We start from the raw sequence: 19,770 nt of genomic DNA on the forward strand, positions 1-19,770 counted from the left end.
CTCACTTCCATACAGCGCGATTGGTTCTATAATTGATTGTATTATTTTCAACCAGATTACGGTTGGGATGTCAATTTTGATATTCTTTTTTATGGCGTAAAAGGCTCTTCGTGCCTTGTCTCTCAGGTCGTTCACAGCCTTGTTTAAGTTTCCGGTGTTACTAATGTTTATACCAAGATATGTGTAGTTCTTGGTGTGTTCTAGGGGCACGTTGTTTAGTTTGAAACGGTGATGTTGATTTTGGCTACTGGGCTTTTTTTGGAATATCATGACTCGAGTCTTCTTAAGGTTAACCGATAGGGCCCATGTTTGGCAGAAAGTGTGCAGGGTGTCCAGATGTTGCTGTAGACCTTCTTTTGTGGGTGACAGCAGCACCAGATCGTCTGCAAACAGGAGACATTTCACTTCGGTGTCTTGTAAGGTCGGGCCGGGTGCTGGTGACTGTTCTAGAGCTCCAGCTAATTCATTCATGTAAATGTTAAATAGTGTAGGACTTAGACTACAGCCCTGTCTCACTCCACGACTCTGGGAGAGAATGTCTGTGTGCTTGTTGCCAATTTTAACTGCAAATGTGTTATTGGTGTACATTGATTTGATGATGTCGTAGGTTTTTCCTCCGATGCCGCATTGAATCAACTGAAGAAAAAGTCCCTCATGCCAGATTGTGTCAAAAGCTTTTTTGAAGTCAACAAAGCATGAGTAGAGCTTTCTTTTATTTTGGTTTGTTTCTTTGTCAATTAAGGTACGAAGAGTGTATATATGATCGGATGTGCGGTATTTGGGTTGGAAACCAATTTGGCATTTTCTCAGGATGTTTTGGTTGTTTAGATATTGGAGAAGTCTGCTGTTAAGAATGTTACAGAGGAGTTTACCTAGATTACTGTTTACACATATTCCGCGGTAATTATTAGGGTCGAATTTGTCTCCACTTTTATGGATTGGAGTTATGAGACCTTGGTTCCAGATTGTGGGAAATATACCTGTACTTAAGATGATATTAAACAGTTTGAGGATGGCGAGTGTAAGTTTTTGGTCTGCGTGTTTAATCATCTCGTTTAGGATACCGTCGATACCACTTGCTTTTTGGGATTTAAGTTTTGGTATATTTTGTTCTAGCTCAGCGAGTGTAATTGGATAGTCTAAAGGGTTTTGGTAATCTTTAATTGTTGACTCCAGAGTGCATAGTTTGTTGTGTAGGTTAGTTTGTTCATGGTTCTTGTTTATTTTACTAAAGAGGTTTGAGAAGTGCTTTATCCATACGTCTCCGTTCTGAATGGGAAGATCTTCATGGTGGGGTTTGTTAAGTGTGTTCCAATGTTCCCAGAAGCGATTTGTTTCTAGAGATTGTTCAATTGCTTTTATCTGGTTTTGTGTATCTTGTTTCTTTTTCTTCCTTAGTGTTTCCTTATATTGTTTAACTTTTTCATGGTAGAGTTGGCGTGTGTTTACATTGTCAGCATCTCTGTGTTTCTGATTTGATAGAATTCTTACTTCTTTTCTAAGGTTTTTACACTCCTTATCAAACCATTTCTCATTAACAGGCTTTTTGTTTGATTTTGTGTTAGTGGGTTTTAGGTCAGATAGCGTTGCAGATATTGTAAAAATTTGGTTAATCCTGTCTACTGCTAAATTTACACCTTCATAATTGTGTGGAAATGGGGTATCGAGGAATTTATTCAGTAGGATTTGAATTTTTGGTTCACGAGTTATGCTTTTGTATGTATCTTCGCAATTTTGTTTCCACCTGAAAGTTTGTTTTAGGGTATGGAGGTGAGTTTGTTTTGATGCCTCTGTGTTAGGTTTGGATCTATTGAGGTAGAGAGTGATTTCTCTCTCTCTCTCTCACACTCTCTCTCTCTCTCTCTCCCTCTCTCTCTCTCTGTCTCTCTCTCTCTCTCTCTCCCTCTCCCTCTCTCTCTCCCTCTCTCTCTCTCTGTCTCTCTCTCTCTCTCTCTCTCTCTCTCTCTCTCCCTCTCCCTCTCTCTCTCTCTCTCTCTCTCTCTGTCTCTCTCTCTCTCTCTCTCTCTCTGTCTCTCTCTCTCTCTCTCTCTCTCTCTGTTGCTGTGGTGGTGTGTTCGGCAGCATCACTGCAGTGAGAGAGGCAGCGCAGCATCACACCGGCTGGACATCTTTCAGTGGGGTTTTGTCCGCATCACAGTGTCTGCAGGAGAGATGCTGTCTGTATTTGTGTTCCTGCTCTTGCGCATTGACGCCTCCATCACACATCCAACATCCACGGGTGAGTTTCCAGGACAATTCAATTCAGAATAGCACACATAGTTTTTAACACACAACTGAACTTCTAACGTGTGATTCGTTTCTTTCAAATGACCTCAGTCATAATTCATGAGGGAGATTTTAATGACATGTCGGGTTATTTTGGTCACATGACTTTATCAGCCTCCTCTATTCTTTCTGTTAAACGTAAGCCAAATGAACAATGGATGTTGCTGTAATGTGTGTTGTGTGAATGCTGTCGGATGATTTGATATGGGCTGTTGTTGTTATTTTTTATGATACTTCGAGGTGATCCAGAGGTCATTGAGACCTCGTGTGTGATGTGATTGTGTGAAATGTCATTGTGTGCATGTGGTGCTGACTCTGACCTTTAAAGAGAGATTATGAACACACACACACACATCAGAGTTTCTGTCAGAAAGGATCTGAGCAGGGTTCACACTTTTAAAGCTTTTAGGATTCAAGGTTCATCTGTTTTTAAAATACATGTAACATGGTGGAAATTACTGTATGGTTACCATGGAAACTTTTTTGTAAGAGTGTTTTGTAAAATATAACTGGGCTTTGAAGATGTTCTGTGCATTTTTTACAAATGAAGTAGCGTCAAGAGTTCAGTAAGGATATTGCATTACAGTCGTCCTGTGATGGATGCAGAACATCACATGTGTGTCTGACAGTCTTTGTTCTGTATTTCACATGTGATTCTATCTCACAATCTGAGTTTGGTGTTGATTCAGTGAAACTAGACAGCTCCATCCGCTGTGTGAGTGCAATGTTTTCCATCTGCATTTCTGTAGCATTGGCATTTTGTCATTTCTAAACATCTGCGCTGCACCTTTAAGAGTCAGTAAGTGTATTGTGAAGTTTGGCCTGACATCTACACCTGTGTAAACACTACAGATTCCTGCGGCGGGATCATGCAGGTGGAGGTTTTAGCATCACATATTTCATGCTGAAGTGCATTTGTGAAAACAATCACAGTTTGAAACAATTTGAAACTTTAAGTCAAATTTACTGTAATTTAATTACTTTTCCCTTTAAAAAGTAAAGTTAGGGATTACTCTTATGTTTCTGTAATTTAATTACCGTTACTGCCGATGTCATTGAACTAAATTCTTTGTGATAAAATAATGGAATTGACATTGAAATTCAAAGTCTAACTTTAAACGGATGCATTAAAGGGGTCATATGACACTGCTAAAAGGAATATTATGGTTGTATTTTCCACACACCGTGCATGTTTGTATTTCCTCTTTGCTCCGCCTCTCTTAATTTTGAATAAAGCTCATGTCTTTAAAAAGCGAGGTTTGCTCTGATTGGCCAGTTCACCAGTGTGTAGTGATTGGTGGAATACTGTAAGCGTGTGAGGGAAATGTAACGCCTCTGACCATATTTGGAACATCAGGTTCCTCTTCAATTGTACTGTCAGGTACACCACCTTACTTGAGTATATATATGGACGGTCTTTATTCAAATCAGACCACCAACTGACGTAGATTTGTGGGGATGTGGTTACACCAGGAGTTTCATTTTTGCTTTTAGATAGAACGCATCTTTTGTTCCCACACTTTCATTTAAGCAAATTTACGTGTCTAATACACACATGGGCAACTTACTGTATAACACACCAAAGACACAGAAAAACACGTATTCGCACCATATGACCCCTTTTATGAACCGTTCTCGTATTTGTAATACTTTAATACTCAGTTAATAAGAATACTTTATGTAGTTTTATATTATTTATTTGCAAGAAATAAGAGTCGTTTCATGTCTGTCCTTAAATCACTGAACTAATCAAGGTTGATAGGATATAGAAAGTAATTAGTAATAAGTAATTAAATACTTTTTGTAGAGAGTAACTTGTATTGTAATCTCATTACACGTATGTGATGAATCAAAACTAGCTGTGTATTAAAGGATTTTAATGCACAAAGTTGAGTCCAAGATCCTCCCGATGCGAAGCAGAAGATGCATTTGCCTTAAAATACTTTAATGCACGGCAAGCTATGGTTTACTCCGCTTATACTATGATAATTTGACTGGAACTACCTGTTTATTAAAGGGTTTTAATGAACACCTTCCAGCCAATCAGAATCAAGTATTCAAACAGACCATGGTATAATATTGAATATGTCATTTGTAACTAGTAATTAATGACTTTTTCACAGGAACTTGCCCAACAGTGGCAAACGTGTCAGTGTTTAGTGTTTATATGTGGTGTTGTTTTGTAGGTGAGGTGTGTGAGCCGGTTACATGTGAGAACGGTGCTGACTGTCCCACTGCACCCGCTGATGAAAATATTTTGTGTGAGTTTGGATTTCTTTTCTGTAGAAGAACTGTGATGTTAGAGTCACATATGCCAGGCAGTGTTCATTTCATTCCTGTCATAAATATTCATTCTTGTCTGACAAATATTCAGTCTGAAACATACTTTCTGTTTTCTCAACAGCATCAGGATGGGAAGAACCAGCGGTCATCGGTGAGTTTCTTAATCGCCTGTAAAACCTCCTCAACATTCTCAATACAATATTCACCAGTTTATTCCAGATATGTATGTTACGTAACACGACAAATGACTGATGCTCAAATTATGAGATGTGAATATTAAATACATTTGCTTCACGTCCAAAGTCAATGAAGACATGAAATAATAATGAAAGCAGAGATGTGTCATGTGTGATCAAGAGCATTAAAGATGAACGTGCTGTATCATTCTGAGCATTATTGTTTGTTATTTGTCTAGTCTGGACTTCTTAAACTGTGCTTGTGTGATTCAGGACCCTGCCGTCCGAACCCGTGTCACAACGGAGCCGCGTGTGAGGTCAGCGAGACGTATCGAGGCGACACTTTTATTGGATATGTCTGCAGGTGTCTACCTGGATTTGAAGGTGTTCACTGCCAACACAGTAAGAAACGTCTAAGATAGCGCTTCTATCAGTCAGTGTGTTTTGTCTGGTGCTGATGTGATGATCACATACAGTAGGATGACCATATGAGCCGTTTCTCCGGGAGTCGCATTTGTCGACCGCATACGTTATCGAGGTTAATTATTTCAGGTTTTATTTTATAAAGGCAGCGGTTATATTTTAAGGAATGAGCGCCTGCAATGAACTACAATGATTATACGTCTTAAGCGCTGTTAAATGTTCATTTTATAATGCTTTTTTTACTGAAATGTGAGAACCTTCATGACGTATGCGGTTGACAAATGCGACTCCCAGAAGACCAAACCTGACCTCTGTAAGCCAGGAGAGATATTGCAATATGTCTTAATGCTCATGCGTGTGTACACGTATGAGTCAAAAGCTACACTTCGTAAGGCTGTGCGTTCGGCTGTATGCGTGCGCTCGCGTACACATAAAAAACGAAGTATGCCACAGTCTTTTTGGACCGCGGGTGTGTGTATTGTTTGTGTTTTCATCTCTTCTGCATGTGTGTGTTTTATCTGGTTTGGGTTTAAGAGACAGGAATATAATCAACACAGACAGATAAATAAAAGATATTCTCTTCTAGATGCTGTAAGGAGCTTGTTTTTATGTTGTGTTATTTTCTTACTCTCTGCACAGCACAGCTTCTGCATTATTCATTGCTTTGGGAGAGAGAGAGAGAGAGAGAGAGAGAGACGTGACCTTAATTTGCACCGTCTCCTGAAGTGACTTGTAGAAGGGCATTCTAGATTGAAAGCACAGAGAGGAGATTCAGAGATTCAGTCACACAGCTGATGAGAATAATTAAAGTGATTTCACAGGCAAAACAAAATGTGGACAAAAAAGCTTCAAAAAATCAACACTCATTCACTGCCATTCTACCGCTTGGAGGTGAAACGAGACGTGGTGTTATAACTCCGACTGCATTATTCTTCAAGAAGAAAACCATGTTTTATTAGAATGATCTTGAACACCATGCACTGTGGTGTGTTTGACCTTTTGTGATTTCAGGTTTTTTATTTTCTCCTGTAAAGCTGCTCAAGGACAATGCACATTGTGAAAAGCGCTATATATTCAATTATGATGACTTGAGGGCGAGTAAAACATGGGGACATTTTGTTTCGCCTCTGAAATATCAATTTAAACTGTGCAGTGTTGTTAAACTCATGTGTGTCTGTGTGACATGTACAGTAAAACCAATCTTACTTCCAAAACTGCATATAATAAAACAAGAAGATTTTTGCTTTTAGTCTTTGATAGTTGGATTAAAAGTTAGGATGAAAGGGTGTTCTGAGAGGTTGATTACTGGTCCGAGACAGTATCCATTACCCAGTTTGTGTAATTTTCTGGTTTGATGGGAGATTTTCATGTGTGATGTGACATCCAGAGATCATGAGAAATTACCTTTAGGAGATTTTTTGAATGCAGAATGAAATGAGGTCCTGCGGTTGATTTATATCGTCTTCTCTCTTCAGACGTCAATGAGTGTGAGAGAAATCCGTGCAGGAACGGAGGCAGCTGTACAGATCTGCGGGCCAACTACACCTGTCAATGTCCCGCTGAATACATGGGGAGAAACTGTCAGTACAGTAAGTGAGAATCACAACTTCATCACCTCCTTTCATTAAACTCACACCACTCCAATCAAACTGAAACTGGATCATGTGTGCGTGCTGAGCAGTGTTGGGTAAGTTACTTTGAAAATGTAATGAATTACTAATGACATATTAATAGTGTAATTAGATTACTGTACAAATGACTCTACAAAAAGTTTACCAATTACGATCTATAAATCACATCAACCTGTTTAGTTCAGTCATTCAACGATAGAAACGGCTCATTCAAATAAATAACAACATAAATTATTCTTATTAACTGACCAAAGTATTACAAATGTAAGAAGGATATTTTAATGCATGTATTTGAAAGTTAGTTATAATTTTGATGTCAATTCCACTATTGAATATTACACAGTATTTAGTTGAATTACATCAGAAGTAACTGTAATTAAATTATAGAAAAAAATAAGAGTAATCCCTTTTCAAAGGAAAAGTAATTAAATAACAGAAACTCATTACTTAGTAACTAGTGACACCCAACACTGGTGATGAGAGCCATCTGCCTCCAGACGAGTATTCTGAGGTGATGATGACATTGATGGATGTACAGATTCAGTTTTGTTTATTTTTGTCTTCACATTTCCTCATAAATCACTGGATGTTTCAGAACCTCACAGCTGTGTCTCAACACACTTCTAAAAGTTAAATTGAATTAGTGAGAGAATGTCATGTGCTCTCTGTCGTACGGCTCTCAGAGGAGAGAATCTAAAGCGACACACCTCGATGAGTTTGATTTGTGATGTTTCTGTCCGAACAACACAAGAAGAGGTCCCAGCGGACCCTCCGGCTCCATACACGATCCCATCGATAGACGGGGAGGCTTCAGTAACGTCATCCCCTGAGCTCCAGAGAGCCGCTGAACGACACCAGGACTGCAGTGATGATGTTCCAGTCTTCAATGACACCGATGAATGTGATGATGCGGCGTCCAGGGATTCAAACCTGACAGTTGTTTTTCAGGACAAAGCGGTGAAAGCCTCGATAACAAGCCTGCAGCGAGGACCTGTGACGGGAGAGAGACACGATGTTCCTTCCACACGAGACCTTTGGTGTTCCGTTCATTTCATCGCGAGAACGAAATGAGAATTCTGTCATCATTTATTTAACCTCAGGCATGTCAAACCTACAGGAGTTTCTTTCTTCTGCAGATCACAATAGAAGATATTTTGAAGAATGTCGAACACTGAACTCCATTGACTTCTATTGTATGAACACAAAACCACTGAGACATTCCTCTAAATATCTGTTTTTGTGTTCCACTGCCGAAAGACTCGACATGATAGTGAATAAATGATGATTATTTTGGGCTGAACTGAATTTTACGTCTCGGGCTCAGCTCAGGAGGTCTCAGTTATGTGAATGAACACAGATCGGTTAAGGTCGCTCACTTTAGAGAGAATATGTTCGTATGTGCAGACTTGATTTCTCTCACCATTGCCGTGTGCATCTTCTTTTCTCAGAATGTTCTGGACCTCTTGGGATGGAGGGCGGGATCATTTCAAACCAGCAGATCACAGCCTCGTCCACACATCGAGCTCTGTTCGGTCTGCAGAAGTGGTTTCCGTACTTCGCTCGACTAAACAAGAAGGGTCTTGTCAATGCCTGGAGCTCTGCTGAAGGAGATCGATATCCATGGATTCAGGTCATTGCACCACATTGTCTTGTCCATTCTGTTTTATTCAAAGTTGAGTCTATACAGTCTTTGGGTAAAATACAATAAGCCGCTCCACCTCAGAAACAGCTGACATATTCATATCAGTCATGTTTGTCTGATCCCAACGTAAATGTATAAAAACACACCCGATCACATGTAAACCACATGGTTTTGGAACAGATTCACGTGTATACATGTTACCGCGTTTGACCGGGATCACATGAAACAAGAAAACGAAATCGAGAGAAGTGTTCCTTGGCTAAATTAATTTCTCCGTTATTTTGAATTTAGACAGCAATACTCAACCACGAGATGTGAACCAAACGGCTTCTTAACTTAATATCTTCTTAAAGAAGTTAAATGAAGTAACGTCTAATTAATGTTAAAAATGTATAATATAAAAAACATTCTTGAGTGCTTTCATTAAATAATCAAATTGATTAAATAGTTTTTTTATGTTGGTTTTGAGTAAAATATGCATGTATAGGACACAAATGAATTTAATTAAGATAACTAAGAAAAATTAAGTTCATACAACATGATTATAAAGAATTGTTTCAAACAAATGAGATTTTGTTGGAGAAATGGAATTCAATTTCGTGGAAAAATGTTCCTTATTTTAATTAAGTTCGTTCAACAACTAGTTTTTTTAAGTAGGTCAGCAAACACTTTTAACTACATTTGTATTTTTTCCTACTATGGGAGTCAATGGGGGGCGAGATCTCTCTGGTTAAACGCATTCTTCCAAATATCTTTCTCTGTGTTCATCAGAACAAAGACATATAAAGTATTTGGAACAACTCGAAGGTGAGTATATGGTGACAGAATTTTCATTTTTGGGTGAAGTATCCCTTTACAGTAATACATTGTACAGGGAAATAATAATATAAATGAATGTAAACATAAATGAAATAAAATATAAATAGTTATATTGTTAGACACTAGTCAAACACAGACCGGACGTTAACTGCAGTCCGGCTCGCGTCGCGTGTGTTAATGATGATATGTCGATGACATCAGTCAATGTAGATGAATGTAGGTCAAATGTCTGATACTCAAACTCTTCACATGATCATTATGATGATTCAGTCATTCATCGTATGATTTTATCCTCACACAGATCAATCTCCAGCGGCCAATGAGAGTGACCGGTCTGATAACACAAGGAGCCAAGCGTCTCGGGAGTCCCGAGTATGTCAAGTCATATAAAGTAGCGTATAGTGAGGACGGGACGGCCTGGAGCATGTTTAAAATGAAGGACACACATGAGGACCTGGTGAGACACAGAGCTCTTCACACATGACCCACATGTCTGAAGCTCATCATTGACATTTACTTTCAATCTACTTCAAGCACACTTAAAGTATTCAAATTCCCACCCGGATAGTATTTACAAGTATACTGCGGTATTGAAAAATGTTACAAAACAAATATAAAAACACACTTGTAGACTAATTGTGTCCTCAAAGTTCTCTCTAAGTACACTTAAAAAATATGCTTTTATAAACTACCATCTGGGCCAGTTTAGTCCCAAGTAGTATTGAAACAGTACACATGCAGGTACACTACAAGTACATTGATGTTAGTCCAGTATGTAAAGTATACTTAAAATATACTTTAAAGAATACTTCATAAAATGAACTTGAAGTTGTATTTGTACTGAAGTTTTACAGCCCCCTCCATAAAGCTGTAGATTTAATAAGATCATGTTTGTTTGTGAACAGATATTCAGTGGAAACACAGATAACAGCAGTCCCTCCGCCAGCTCCTTCAGTCCTCACATTCAAGCTCAGTACATCAGAATTTACCCACAAGTCTGTAGAAAACACTGCACGCTGCGTCTGGAGCTGCTGGGATGTGAGCTCACAGGTGTGTGTGTGTGTGTGTCTGTGTGTGTGTGTGTGTGTGTGTGTGTGTGTTTGTATGTTTAATTTTCATATTTCTATCAAAGTCTTAAGTGTGACATTTACATTCACACCTGTTTGGTGAAGGATGCTCGGAGCCGATGGGGATGAAGAGTGGACACATTCAGGATGATCAGATCTCCTCCTCCAGTGTGTTTCATACCCTCAACATGGACATGTTCTCCTGGGAACCCTCCAAAGCCAGACTGGACAAACAGGGCAAAGTCAACGCGTGGACGTCCGCTCACAACGACCAATCACAGTGGCTGCAGGTGAGACAGTCAACAGACGCTGATGTTAAATCTAAAAGTAGAATGAAGAAATTTAATGAAGAAAATATATTTCATGAATTATAAACACCACATATCGCTCAGTCAACATGTATACACTACAAAAATATTGAAAAAAATATAGAATTGTTTGCAGTAGTTTACATACAGTATATATAGAATTTTAAAACTAAGAAAAGTGGGTCCAAAGAGAAGATCACAAGAGTCATTTCATCCTGTAGAATCATGAAGGGGATTGTGCTCTCAAGAAATCAGTGAACCTCACACAGTAAATCATTCAATATTTCATCCGTGATGTTCTGTTGCACCTGGCACACATTAATCCTCAAACAATCAATAGATTTCAAGATGATCATTTATTTTACCCATAATCCCCCACACGCGCACACACACACACACTCAACCTGAGGTCAAACTCAACCTCAATGTCACAAACATCACAAATCAAACTAAAGCACTCAGTGTGTTCATGTTGCTGCTGGAATAACAGACGGATGATCTGAGATCAGGACATGCACACAAAATAGTTTCCTATTTTTTCTTGTAATTGTTTTTTGTTTTTGTAATTGTAGAAATGAATAAGTTTGCACTGACTATGAAACCCACACCTTCAAGATCAAGAGATGTTTAAGATCATGAGAAACACACTTCACAGTTTATACAGAACACTGACTGAGGAGATATTTACAGGTGAAGGTCTGAGAAGATTTAGTAAGACGTTGCTCATCTGGTGAAGGGCAGTAAATACAGACGCTAACAGTGTGAGAGAAGGTGCCGTCACAGCAGCTTTAAGATTTCTTTTGTCATCAGAGACTTTCTCAGACGTATGCGGCGCTGTAACCTACTTTAAAAGGACATTTCAGACATGGACACTGTAAACACCTGAAGCAGCACAGCTCCTATTTCTGACGTCCTTCACACACACTTTAGTTCTCCTGGACACTTTTCATTTTACTCAAAAATATCTCTCTCACTAAATTTTTTAAATCTCTCTCTCTCGCTCACTCTCAATTTTAAATTTCTCTCTCTCACATCAGGTCGATTTTTTAAATCCCACTAAAATCACAGGAATCATCACACAGGGAGCCAAAGACTTTGGTCATGTGCAGTTTGTTGGATCTTATAAAGTGGCGTTCAGTGATGATGGAGAACAGTGGCTCATATATCAGGATGAGAGACAGCAGAAGGATAAGGTGAGACTCTTGATTTATTTACCACACTAACCTCAATTTACAGTTAAATGTAAACAAATGAATGTTAGTCTTTTCACCACAGTCATGAAGTGAGTAAAAGTCTTCATTCATTTCACACTACTAACAGCATCATCAGACACAATACACTGTGGGCTGGCCTAAGTGTATTAAACATTGATTTTAATCTTTAATACACTTAGTATTTTAAATGATCATTTGTAAAATTAAATTTTCATGAATAAAATCAATTAAATATTAAATGCTTAAAGCCATTCTTTGGTTAAGAATGTACAAAAATCTGTTTTTCAGAAAGTACATAAACAATCTGTCTTCTGACCTTAATTCACAACAAATCTGAAATAATCATTTCATAGCAAATGTCGGTTTTTAGCAAAAAATTTCAGTTTTATGTTTCACACAGTGATGGTGACAGATTTAAAAACTACATTTAAATTTACATTTATGCATTTGGCAGACGCTTTTATCCAAAGCGACTTACATTGCATTATCCTATACATTTACTGTATATTTAGGTATGAGCAATGCCCTGGGATCAAACCCACAACTTTGCGTTGTTAACGCAATTCTCTTACCACTGAGCTACAGGAAAGACTACTTTATACATTTCTATTAATAATCTTTTAAAGATATAGATTTTTTCTTACCTTGTTGTAAATGTCTTCTCTACTGAAATTGCTATAATTAATTTTAATAGCTGGAATATAGTGCCTTCAGACTCACAGACAGAATGAAAGATGACATCAGAAGTAGCCGAGAGGAAATGTGAAGCTCTCAGCAGTTTTCAGACAATCTCCAGCCTCTAGCTGAAGTTATTTCACCTCCGCAACAGAGAGACTGCAGTCAAACATCATTATTAATATTCATCATGTGTGAATTTAAATGAAACGATGTCTCAAATCATGACTGGCTGAAATCATGGCACCTGGTGGGCAAAAAAGTGATGGAGGGACCCAGAATAACCCAGAACCCACAATAGCATCATGACACACAAAACACAGCCTTTTGAAATACAGACTTCATTTGGGTGCCCAAAGAAATAAAGAAAGTGTTATAATAATTGATAAATAATATATAATAAATGTGTTAAAAGGAAGGAAAGTGAAGAAATGTGTGTGTGTGTGTGTGTGTGTCAGCTCAATGAAAGTGAAGGACAAGACCTTGACTTTCTGCAGTCACAGTCATGTGTGATTGTTCTTCTCATCACACACACACACAATTACACACACACACTGCATTGCATAATGGATACAGTATTTCAGAGTTTATATTGGTTACACTGTGTGTTTGGCAAATGTAGAAGAAGGTCATTCACATATTTTATTCATGCAGAACATACTGTGAACACACACACACACATTTCTCACAGTAACGGAAACACACGCATGCACACACAAACAGAGACACACACTCACGCACACAAACACAGACACACACGCAAAACCAATACAGACTCATTCACATACATCCACACACGCACACACACACACACACACACACAGATACACATGCAAGCACACACAAACACGCACACGCAAACATGCAGACACACACGCGCAAGCACACAAAAACACACACACTCGTGCATGCACACACAGACACACACACACTCAAGCACACACACGCAAGCACACACAAACACACAAATGCATGCACGTGCACAGACAAGCACACACAGAAACACACGCGCAGACACACACGCATTTTAGATTGTCATAAAAATCAGTACAAAATGCTATTTTGCTCATTGGGACTTCAGTCTTGGTCGTCCCGACGGTAACACGAGTCTCCATGAGTTGGTGTGTATTTGGGTTTAGGTCCCCACCAGAATATAAGAACAAGACTTGACACAGAGACAGACACGCACAAACACACACATGCAGGTCATGAGAGATGTTGAGGAGTGAGATGATGCTTTCACTGCAGATCCTCTCAGAGGAGCGATCTAAGAACAATGTCCTTTAACAAGAGCTATAAAAACACATCAGGTCACAGCGACAGACTTTCGTTGTGTCAAATCTGTGTGACTTCCTTCTGCAGAACATGTTTACACTCACATCAGGGAGAATAAATGATGAGTGAGCGCATGACATCTGAACATCTATCTGTAATATGAAGATGATTCTAACACTTTTTAAGACAGATTTTTTGTTCTTCTCTGTTATTGACAGATCTTCCAAGGAAACTTCGACAATGAAACCCACAGAAAGAACGTGATGGACCCGCCGATATTTGCCCGATTCATCCGGATTCTGCCGTGGTCGTGGTACGGACGCATCACTCTGAGGGCGGAGCTTCTGGGTTGTCCAGAGGAACAGTGACTGTCTTCCAAACATTTCAATACAATTGAATCTTTGATTAGAAAACTCTTTTGAATACATTTAATGCTACTTTTATGAGGATTGTGATGAATTTCTCACGCTGTAAACTATCACAAGGCTTTCTGAATGTTACACTAAATAATCATTATTTTAGGTTGTGAAGATAGTGAAAGCGCTCAGGTTTTGGATTTGAAAGGTAATAAGGATTGTAAACTACATGGTGAACATTTTTTATTTATTCAAGTCAAGCTCAAAGAATGGATAGTTACCATTTCATAAAAACATCTTTGTCTTTTTGGAATTAACCCGAGTTCTGCTCTATATTTAGTTTTCATTGAATATTCTTTCACTCAGGATCATATCTTGACTCGTTCAAACTACAAACTCTTTGTCTTTTTTTTTATTCTGTATATATAGAAATATGCTATGAATCAAGTGTTCTTATACTGTAAGCATATGTACTGGATTTCTATTTCTCATGACAGGACCGATTCAGTATTTAACAGACGGGAGTGTATACTGTACTTACAGTGGTTCTCAACACTTTAAAAATAAAACTGTGAAATGGTTGTGGCAGAATTTTGTTCATGTATATCTAATCAGTCTGAATATGTATGAAGATATTTCATATCTGTTTCATTTTTTAGCTGACAGCTTCACTTTCCACACTTCAGTAAGCAGAAGAATCACATTGAGAGTTTGACCTTCAGTGTTCACGCACACGCTGCAAAATGAAAACCAAACGCATCTCTGTTTTACCTCCTGATACCGTGTGGACTGTTCAGATCATAACCAACACAGATAGAGTTCAGCCAACTAATAAACAAATAAAAAAATAATCTTATTATTAATAAACAGGATTATCTCATGATCTTTTTCTTCTGAAAAACACACACAATAAAGAACAGACACACACAGAAGCGTCTCCTCTGTGCTGATGGATATTAAAAATGCATAAGAGATGTTCAAGGCCACTATATGAGACCTTAGACAACGAAAGCAGTCTTATGGGTAAATTTCTCGAAATTGAGATTTGTACATCATCTGAAAGCTGATTAAATATGATTTCTAATGGTGTATGAGTTGTTAGAATAGGACAGTATTTGACTGAGATACAACCGTTAAAAACTCATGAATCTGAGAGTGCAAAAAATCTGCTTTACAGGAGAAAAACAGAAAACACAGAAGGTTAAACACAGCACCTGGTGTTTATAGAACGAGCGAGATCATTGTAATAAATAATATCTAATATCAGCATTCTCCTCTGAGTGATCCAACACGGCCCTGTGGTGTCATGGTTCCACTACCATGTCATGTTTTATTCTTGTCTCAAGTGGAGCCATGGCATTGCCTGATGGTTTTATGTGGGGAGAGATGTTTTTGGCCCTTGTGGTGTTCCATATTCTCCCCGAGTCGCGTCATCGTTTTCCTACCCTCCTGTTTCATAGTTAGTGTTAATTACCTTCCCCTATAAAGAGCCCTCATGTTTCTTTGTCTCGTTGCTGGTGCATTGAATGTGTTTTTCCTGTTGAAGTCTTGCCTGGTTCCTGTTGTTCATTGTTCCTTGTATGCTGTTTATCAACCCTGTGTCTAGTAAGTCTTAGTTTAGTGTTTGTTCCCAGTGTTTGTTTTGTAGTTTAGTAAGTTAGTGTCCTTGTTAAAGTTTATAGTTTATTCCTGTCTTGTTTTACCCCACCGTGGGTCTTTGTTTTGCCTGTTTTGTCTTGTTATTTGTAATAAATATCTGTTACCATCTATACCGTCTGTGTCTGCCTGCACTTGGGTTCTCACGCCATGTCTCATAGAGAGATTCGTGACAGAATGCACCAGCCAACACAGAACCCAGTAGGCAGCATGGACGGTACGACGTTGTCCTTGCGGTCTCGCCAGGCCCACTTGATGCTTGGATTCCGCCAGGGGAATTATGGTGACCAGGAGTTCGCCAGGGCATTCTCGGCGGTGGCGGAGGTGACCGAGTTTGGTGAGGAGGAGTTGAAGACGATCTTCAACTGCTGCCTCACCCGGCGCCTCACACCGTCAGAGAAGAGGCTGCTGGCTCCCTTGGGGTTTGCGGACATGGTCAGGTACGTGGCCAACCGTAGCGATCCCGGGGGTGAGGTTCCACATGGGACTTTCACCCCACGGTCGAGCGCTGCGGAGGGTATCGTCCTGGCCGCCGCTGCCCTTGGGGAGTCAGTACCCTCTGGCTCGAGCTCCACGGTCGCCAGCCCTTCTGGTGGAGTCCAGGATGAGTGGGTGGCTAGAGACTCGAGGACGACGTCGCGGGAGTCCTCCTTCCCGGTACTCCCTCGGTTCCCCACTGGCCCGGCTGAGTCAGCCGTGGGCCAGACTGACCGTAGTGGGAGGAGAAGGCCACGTGGAGGACGTCCCAGGCCGAAATTGCTGTCCTGTCGCCCAGTTCAGCAACCGGCAACAGTTCCGGGTTCCCCGAGTCCTGTGGTCCCGAGTCCGGTGGTGTCAAACCCCAAATATTTTTTGGGGGGGCGCTGTGGGAAGGTGACGGTCCGTCCGGCACCGAGCCCGGCCCAGCAGCCGCCGGAGGTCGCTGCCCAGTCGCCAGAGGTCGCTGCCCAGCCGCCGTCAGAGAGCGCTGCCCAGCCGCCGTCAGAGAGCGCTGCCCAGCCGCCGTCAGAGAGCGCTGCCCAGCCGCCGTCAGAGAGCGCTGCCCAGCCGCCGTCAGAGAGCGCTGCCCAGCCGCCGTCAGAGAGCGCTGCCCAGCCGCCGTCAGAGAGCGCTGCCCAGCCGCCGTCAGAGAGCGCTGCCCAGCCGCCGTCAAGTCCGGCTGCCCAGCCGCCGTCAAGTCCGGCTGCCCAGCCGCCGTCAAGTCCGGCTGCCCAGCCGCCGTCAGAGAGCGCTGCCCAGCCGCCGTCAGAGAGCGCTGCCCAGCCGCCGTCAGAGAGCGCTGCCCAGCCGCCGTCAGAGAGCGCTGCCCAGCCGCCGTCAGAGAGCGCTGCCCAGCCGCCGTCAGAGAGCGCTGCCCAGCCGCCGTCAGAGAGCGCTGCCCAGCCGCCGTCAGAGAGCGCTGCCCAGCCGCCGTCAGAGAGCGCTGCCCAGCCGCCGTCAGAGAGCGCTGCCCAGCCGCCGTCAGAGAGCGCTGCCCAGCCGCCGTCAGAGAGCGCTGCCCAGCCGCCGTCAGAGAGCGCTGCCCAGCCGCCGTCAGAGAGCGCTGCCCAGCCGCCGTCAGAGAGCGCTGCCCAGCCGCCGTCAGAGAGCGCTGCCCAGCCGCCGTCAGAGAGCGCTGCCCAGCCGCCGTCAGAGAGCGCTGCCCAGCCGCCGTCAAGTCCGGCTGCCCAGCCGCCGTCAGAGAGCGCTGCCCAGCCGCCGTCAGAGAGCGCTGCCCAGCCGCCGTCAGAGAGCGCTGCCCAGCCGCCGTCAAGTCCGGCTGCCCAGCCGCCGTCAAGTCCGGCTGCCCAGCCGCCGTCAAGTCCGGCTGCCCAGCCGCCGTCAAGTCCGGCTGCCCAGCCGCCGTCAAGTCCGGCTGCCCAGCCGCCGTCAAGTCCGGCTGCCCAGCCGCCGTCAAGTCCGGCTGCCCAGCCGATCTTCCAACCCTGGTCCAGCCCGGCATTCCAGCCGTGGTCCAGCCCTACAGTCCTGCAGGGGACTAGGACAGTTCCCCCCAGGACTACCCCTGTCAAGTCCCCTGGCGCGTCCCCAAGGGCTGGAACTTTCCCACCCAGCCCTCCCCCTTCTGGACTTCCCATGTCTTCTTGTCTGCCCCCACCCCCCCTCCCTTGTTTGTTGTTTTTATTGTCTCATCCCAATCCATTCGTAATCATGTCTTGTATGCCTCTTGTTATGTTTAGCTTGTCTGTCTGGTTTTTGTCCTTGTCTAAGTTAGTCTTGTCTTGTTAGTGACCCCTTGATGAACACCTGGAGGTGTTCATTAAAGGGGGGGCTTATGTCATGGTTCCACTACCATGTCATGTTTTATTCTTGTCTCAAGTGGAGCCATGGCATTGCCTGATGGTTTTATGTGGGGAGAGATGTTTTTGGCCCTTGTGGTGTTCCATATTCTCCCCGAGTCGCCATCGTTTTCCTACCCTCCTGTTTCATAGTTAGTGTTAATTACCTTCCCCTATAAAGAGCCCTCATGTTTCTTTGTCTCGTTGCTGGTGCATTGAATGTGTTTTTCCTGTTGAAGTCTTGCCTGGTTCCTGTTGTTCATTGTTCCTTGTATGCTGTTTATCAACCCTGTGTCTAGTAAGTCTTAGTTTAGTGTTTGTTCCCAGTGTTTGTTTTGTAGTTTAGTAAGTTAGTGTCCTTGTTAAAGTTTATAGTTTATTCCTGTCTTGTTTTACCCCACCGTGGGTCTTTGTTTTGCCTGTTTTGTCTTGTTATTTGTAATAAATATCTGTTACCATCTATACCGTCTGTGTCTGCCTGCACTTGGGTTCTCACGCCATGTCTCATAGAGAGATTCGTGACACTGTGGTGAGGAACACAAACTCTATGATGAGTTAAAGGAGAAAACCCCTCAGGAGAAACCAGACTCAACCGGGAGGACCAGATCTCCTCTGACACGTCACAGCTGCACTCACTCACTTTCATTAAAATTAAATGTTTATGAATAATAAGAAGACATTATTACTTGTGATTTAGGAAACTTCATTTGTTGAAACTGTTTAGGTCTAATTTGGTCTTATTTTGTGATTGATGTCAGACAACAGAGGAATGTTATGATCAGGGAATACAATAGTAGTTTTATCTGATTGAGTGCAGTTATAACTTCACATTGCTGTCATGTGATGTAAATTTAGCATTTAATCCTAAGTATTGTATATTTAGCACTAATGTGACAAGTATTCCTTCTCTGTTCTTGGGTGGGGATGGAATTGCCTTTTATTTATTTAGCATATTATGCATTAAGTGAAAGCTTGGCTGAAAAGATGTGTCTTTAATCTAGTGTGTCTGACCCTCAAATAGTATCAGGAAGGCTATTCCAGAGTTTAGGTGCTACGTATGAGAAAGCTCCACCCCCTTTGGTGGATTTTGTTATTCTAGATGTTTACAAAAGTCCTGAGTTTTGAGATCTTGAGAGTGTGATGGTTGTAATGTGATAGAAGCTCTGTTATGTATGTAGGGGCTAAACCGTTTAAGGCTTTATAGCCCTTACCCATATATAATGTAATCGTATAATATATAAATCAAATTTAAACATACTGGGTAGCCAGTAAAGAGATGAAAACTGGGGTTACATGATTGTATTTTCTGGACCTAAGGGCGGATTCAAAAAATATTCTTAAGAAGAAGATTCTTCGTAACTGTGATATTTTTTCTTAAACTGTAATCTAAGAACAAAGTGAGGAAAGAGAAGTTCTTATTTTTTTCTTGAGATTGATTAACAAAGCAGTCGTCATTTTATTCTGATGAAAAAAACCAAGAGAATAATTTGAGACCTTCTTAAAAAGGAACATTCTTATGAGTTTCCTATAATTGATTTTAAGAACAATCATATTTTGAAACTGAACAATCTTTAGTTTTTTTAATCCGGCTCCATTAGATCTCTGACAGCTGCTTTCTGAACTAACTGTAGTTTATTTAGTGAAAAGTCAAGTCTTGCATGAATGAGCTTTTCTGCGTCA

The 19,770-nt window shown here is 41.4% G+C and overlaps 1 protein-coding gene across 1 annotated transcript; it reads left to right on the forward strand.

The window, feature by feature from the left end:
• Nucleotides 1-2,110: 2,110 nt before the first annotated feature.
• edil3b (EGF-like repeats and discoidin I-like domains 3b) lies at nucleotides 2,111-14,769 on the forward strand. The gene is made up of 11 exons (XM_056736679.1): nucleotides 2,111-2,239; nucleotides 4,473-4,547; nucleotides 4,691-4,720; nucleotides 5,019-5,147; nucleotides 6,644-6,757; nucleotides 8,248-8,429; nucleotides 9,562-9,717; nucleotides 10,166-10,310; nucleotides 10,433-10,617; nucleotides 11,673-11,828; nucleotides 14,018-14,769. The coding sequence occupies exons 1-11, from the start codon at nucleotides 2,173-2,175 to the stop codon at nucleotides 14,165-14,167; spliced, it is 1,389 nt and encodes a 462-aa protein (XP_056592657.1). The 5' UTR covers nucleotides 2,111-2,172; the 3' UTR covers nucleotides 14,168-14,769.
• Nucleotides 14,770-19,770: the final 5,001 nt, after the last annotated feature.

Source organism: Triplophysa dalaica, chromosome 22 (assembly GCF_015846415.1).
Source record: "Triplophysa dalaica isolate WHDGS20190420 chromosome 22, ASM1584641v1, whole genome shotgun sequence".
In the NCBI taxonomy this organism is placed as follows: Eukaryota; Metazoa; Chordata; class Actinopteri; order Cypriniformes; family Nemacheilidae; genus Triplophysa; species Triplophysa dalaica.

What these genes read in the sequence shown, in the direction of transcription:
- edil3b (XM_056736679.1), top strand. Translation starts at nt 2,173, where the DNA reads ATGCTGTCTGTATTTGTGTTCCTGCTCTTGCGCATTGACGCCTCCATC. An exon ending in GCTGGGATGTGAGCTCACAG is followed by an intron (nt 10,311 to 10,432) that starts GTGTGTGTGTGT and finishes TGTTTGGTGAAG; the next exon opens with GATGCTCGGAGCCGATGGGG. An exon ending in AGAGACAGCAGAAGGATAAG is followed by an intron (nt 11,829 to 14,017) that starts GTGAGACTCTTG and finishes TGTTATTGACAG; the next exon opens with ATCTTCCAAGGAAACTTCGA.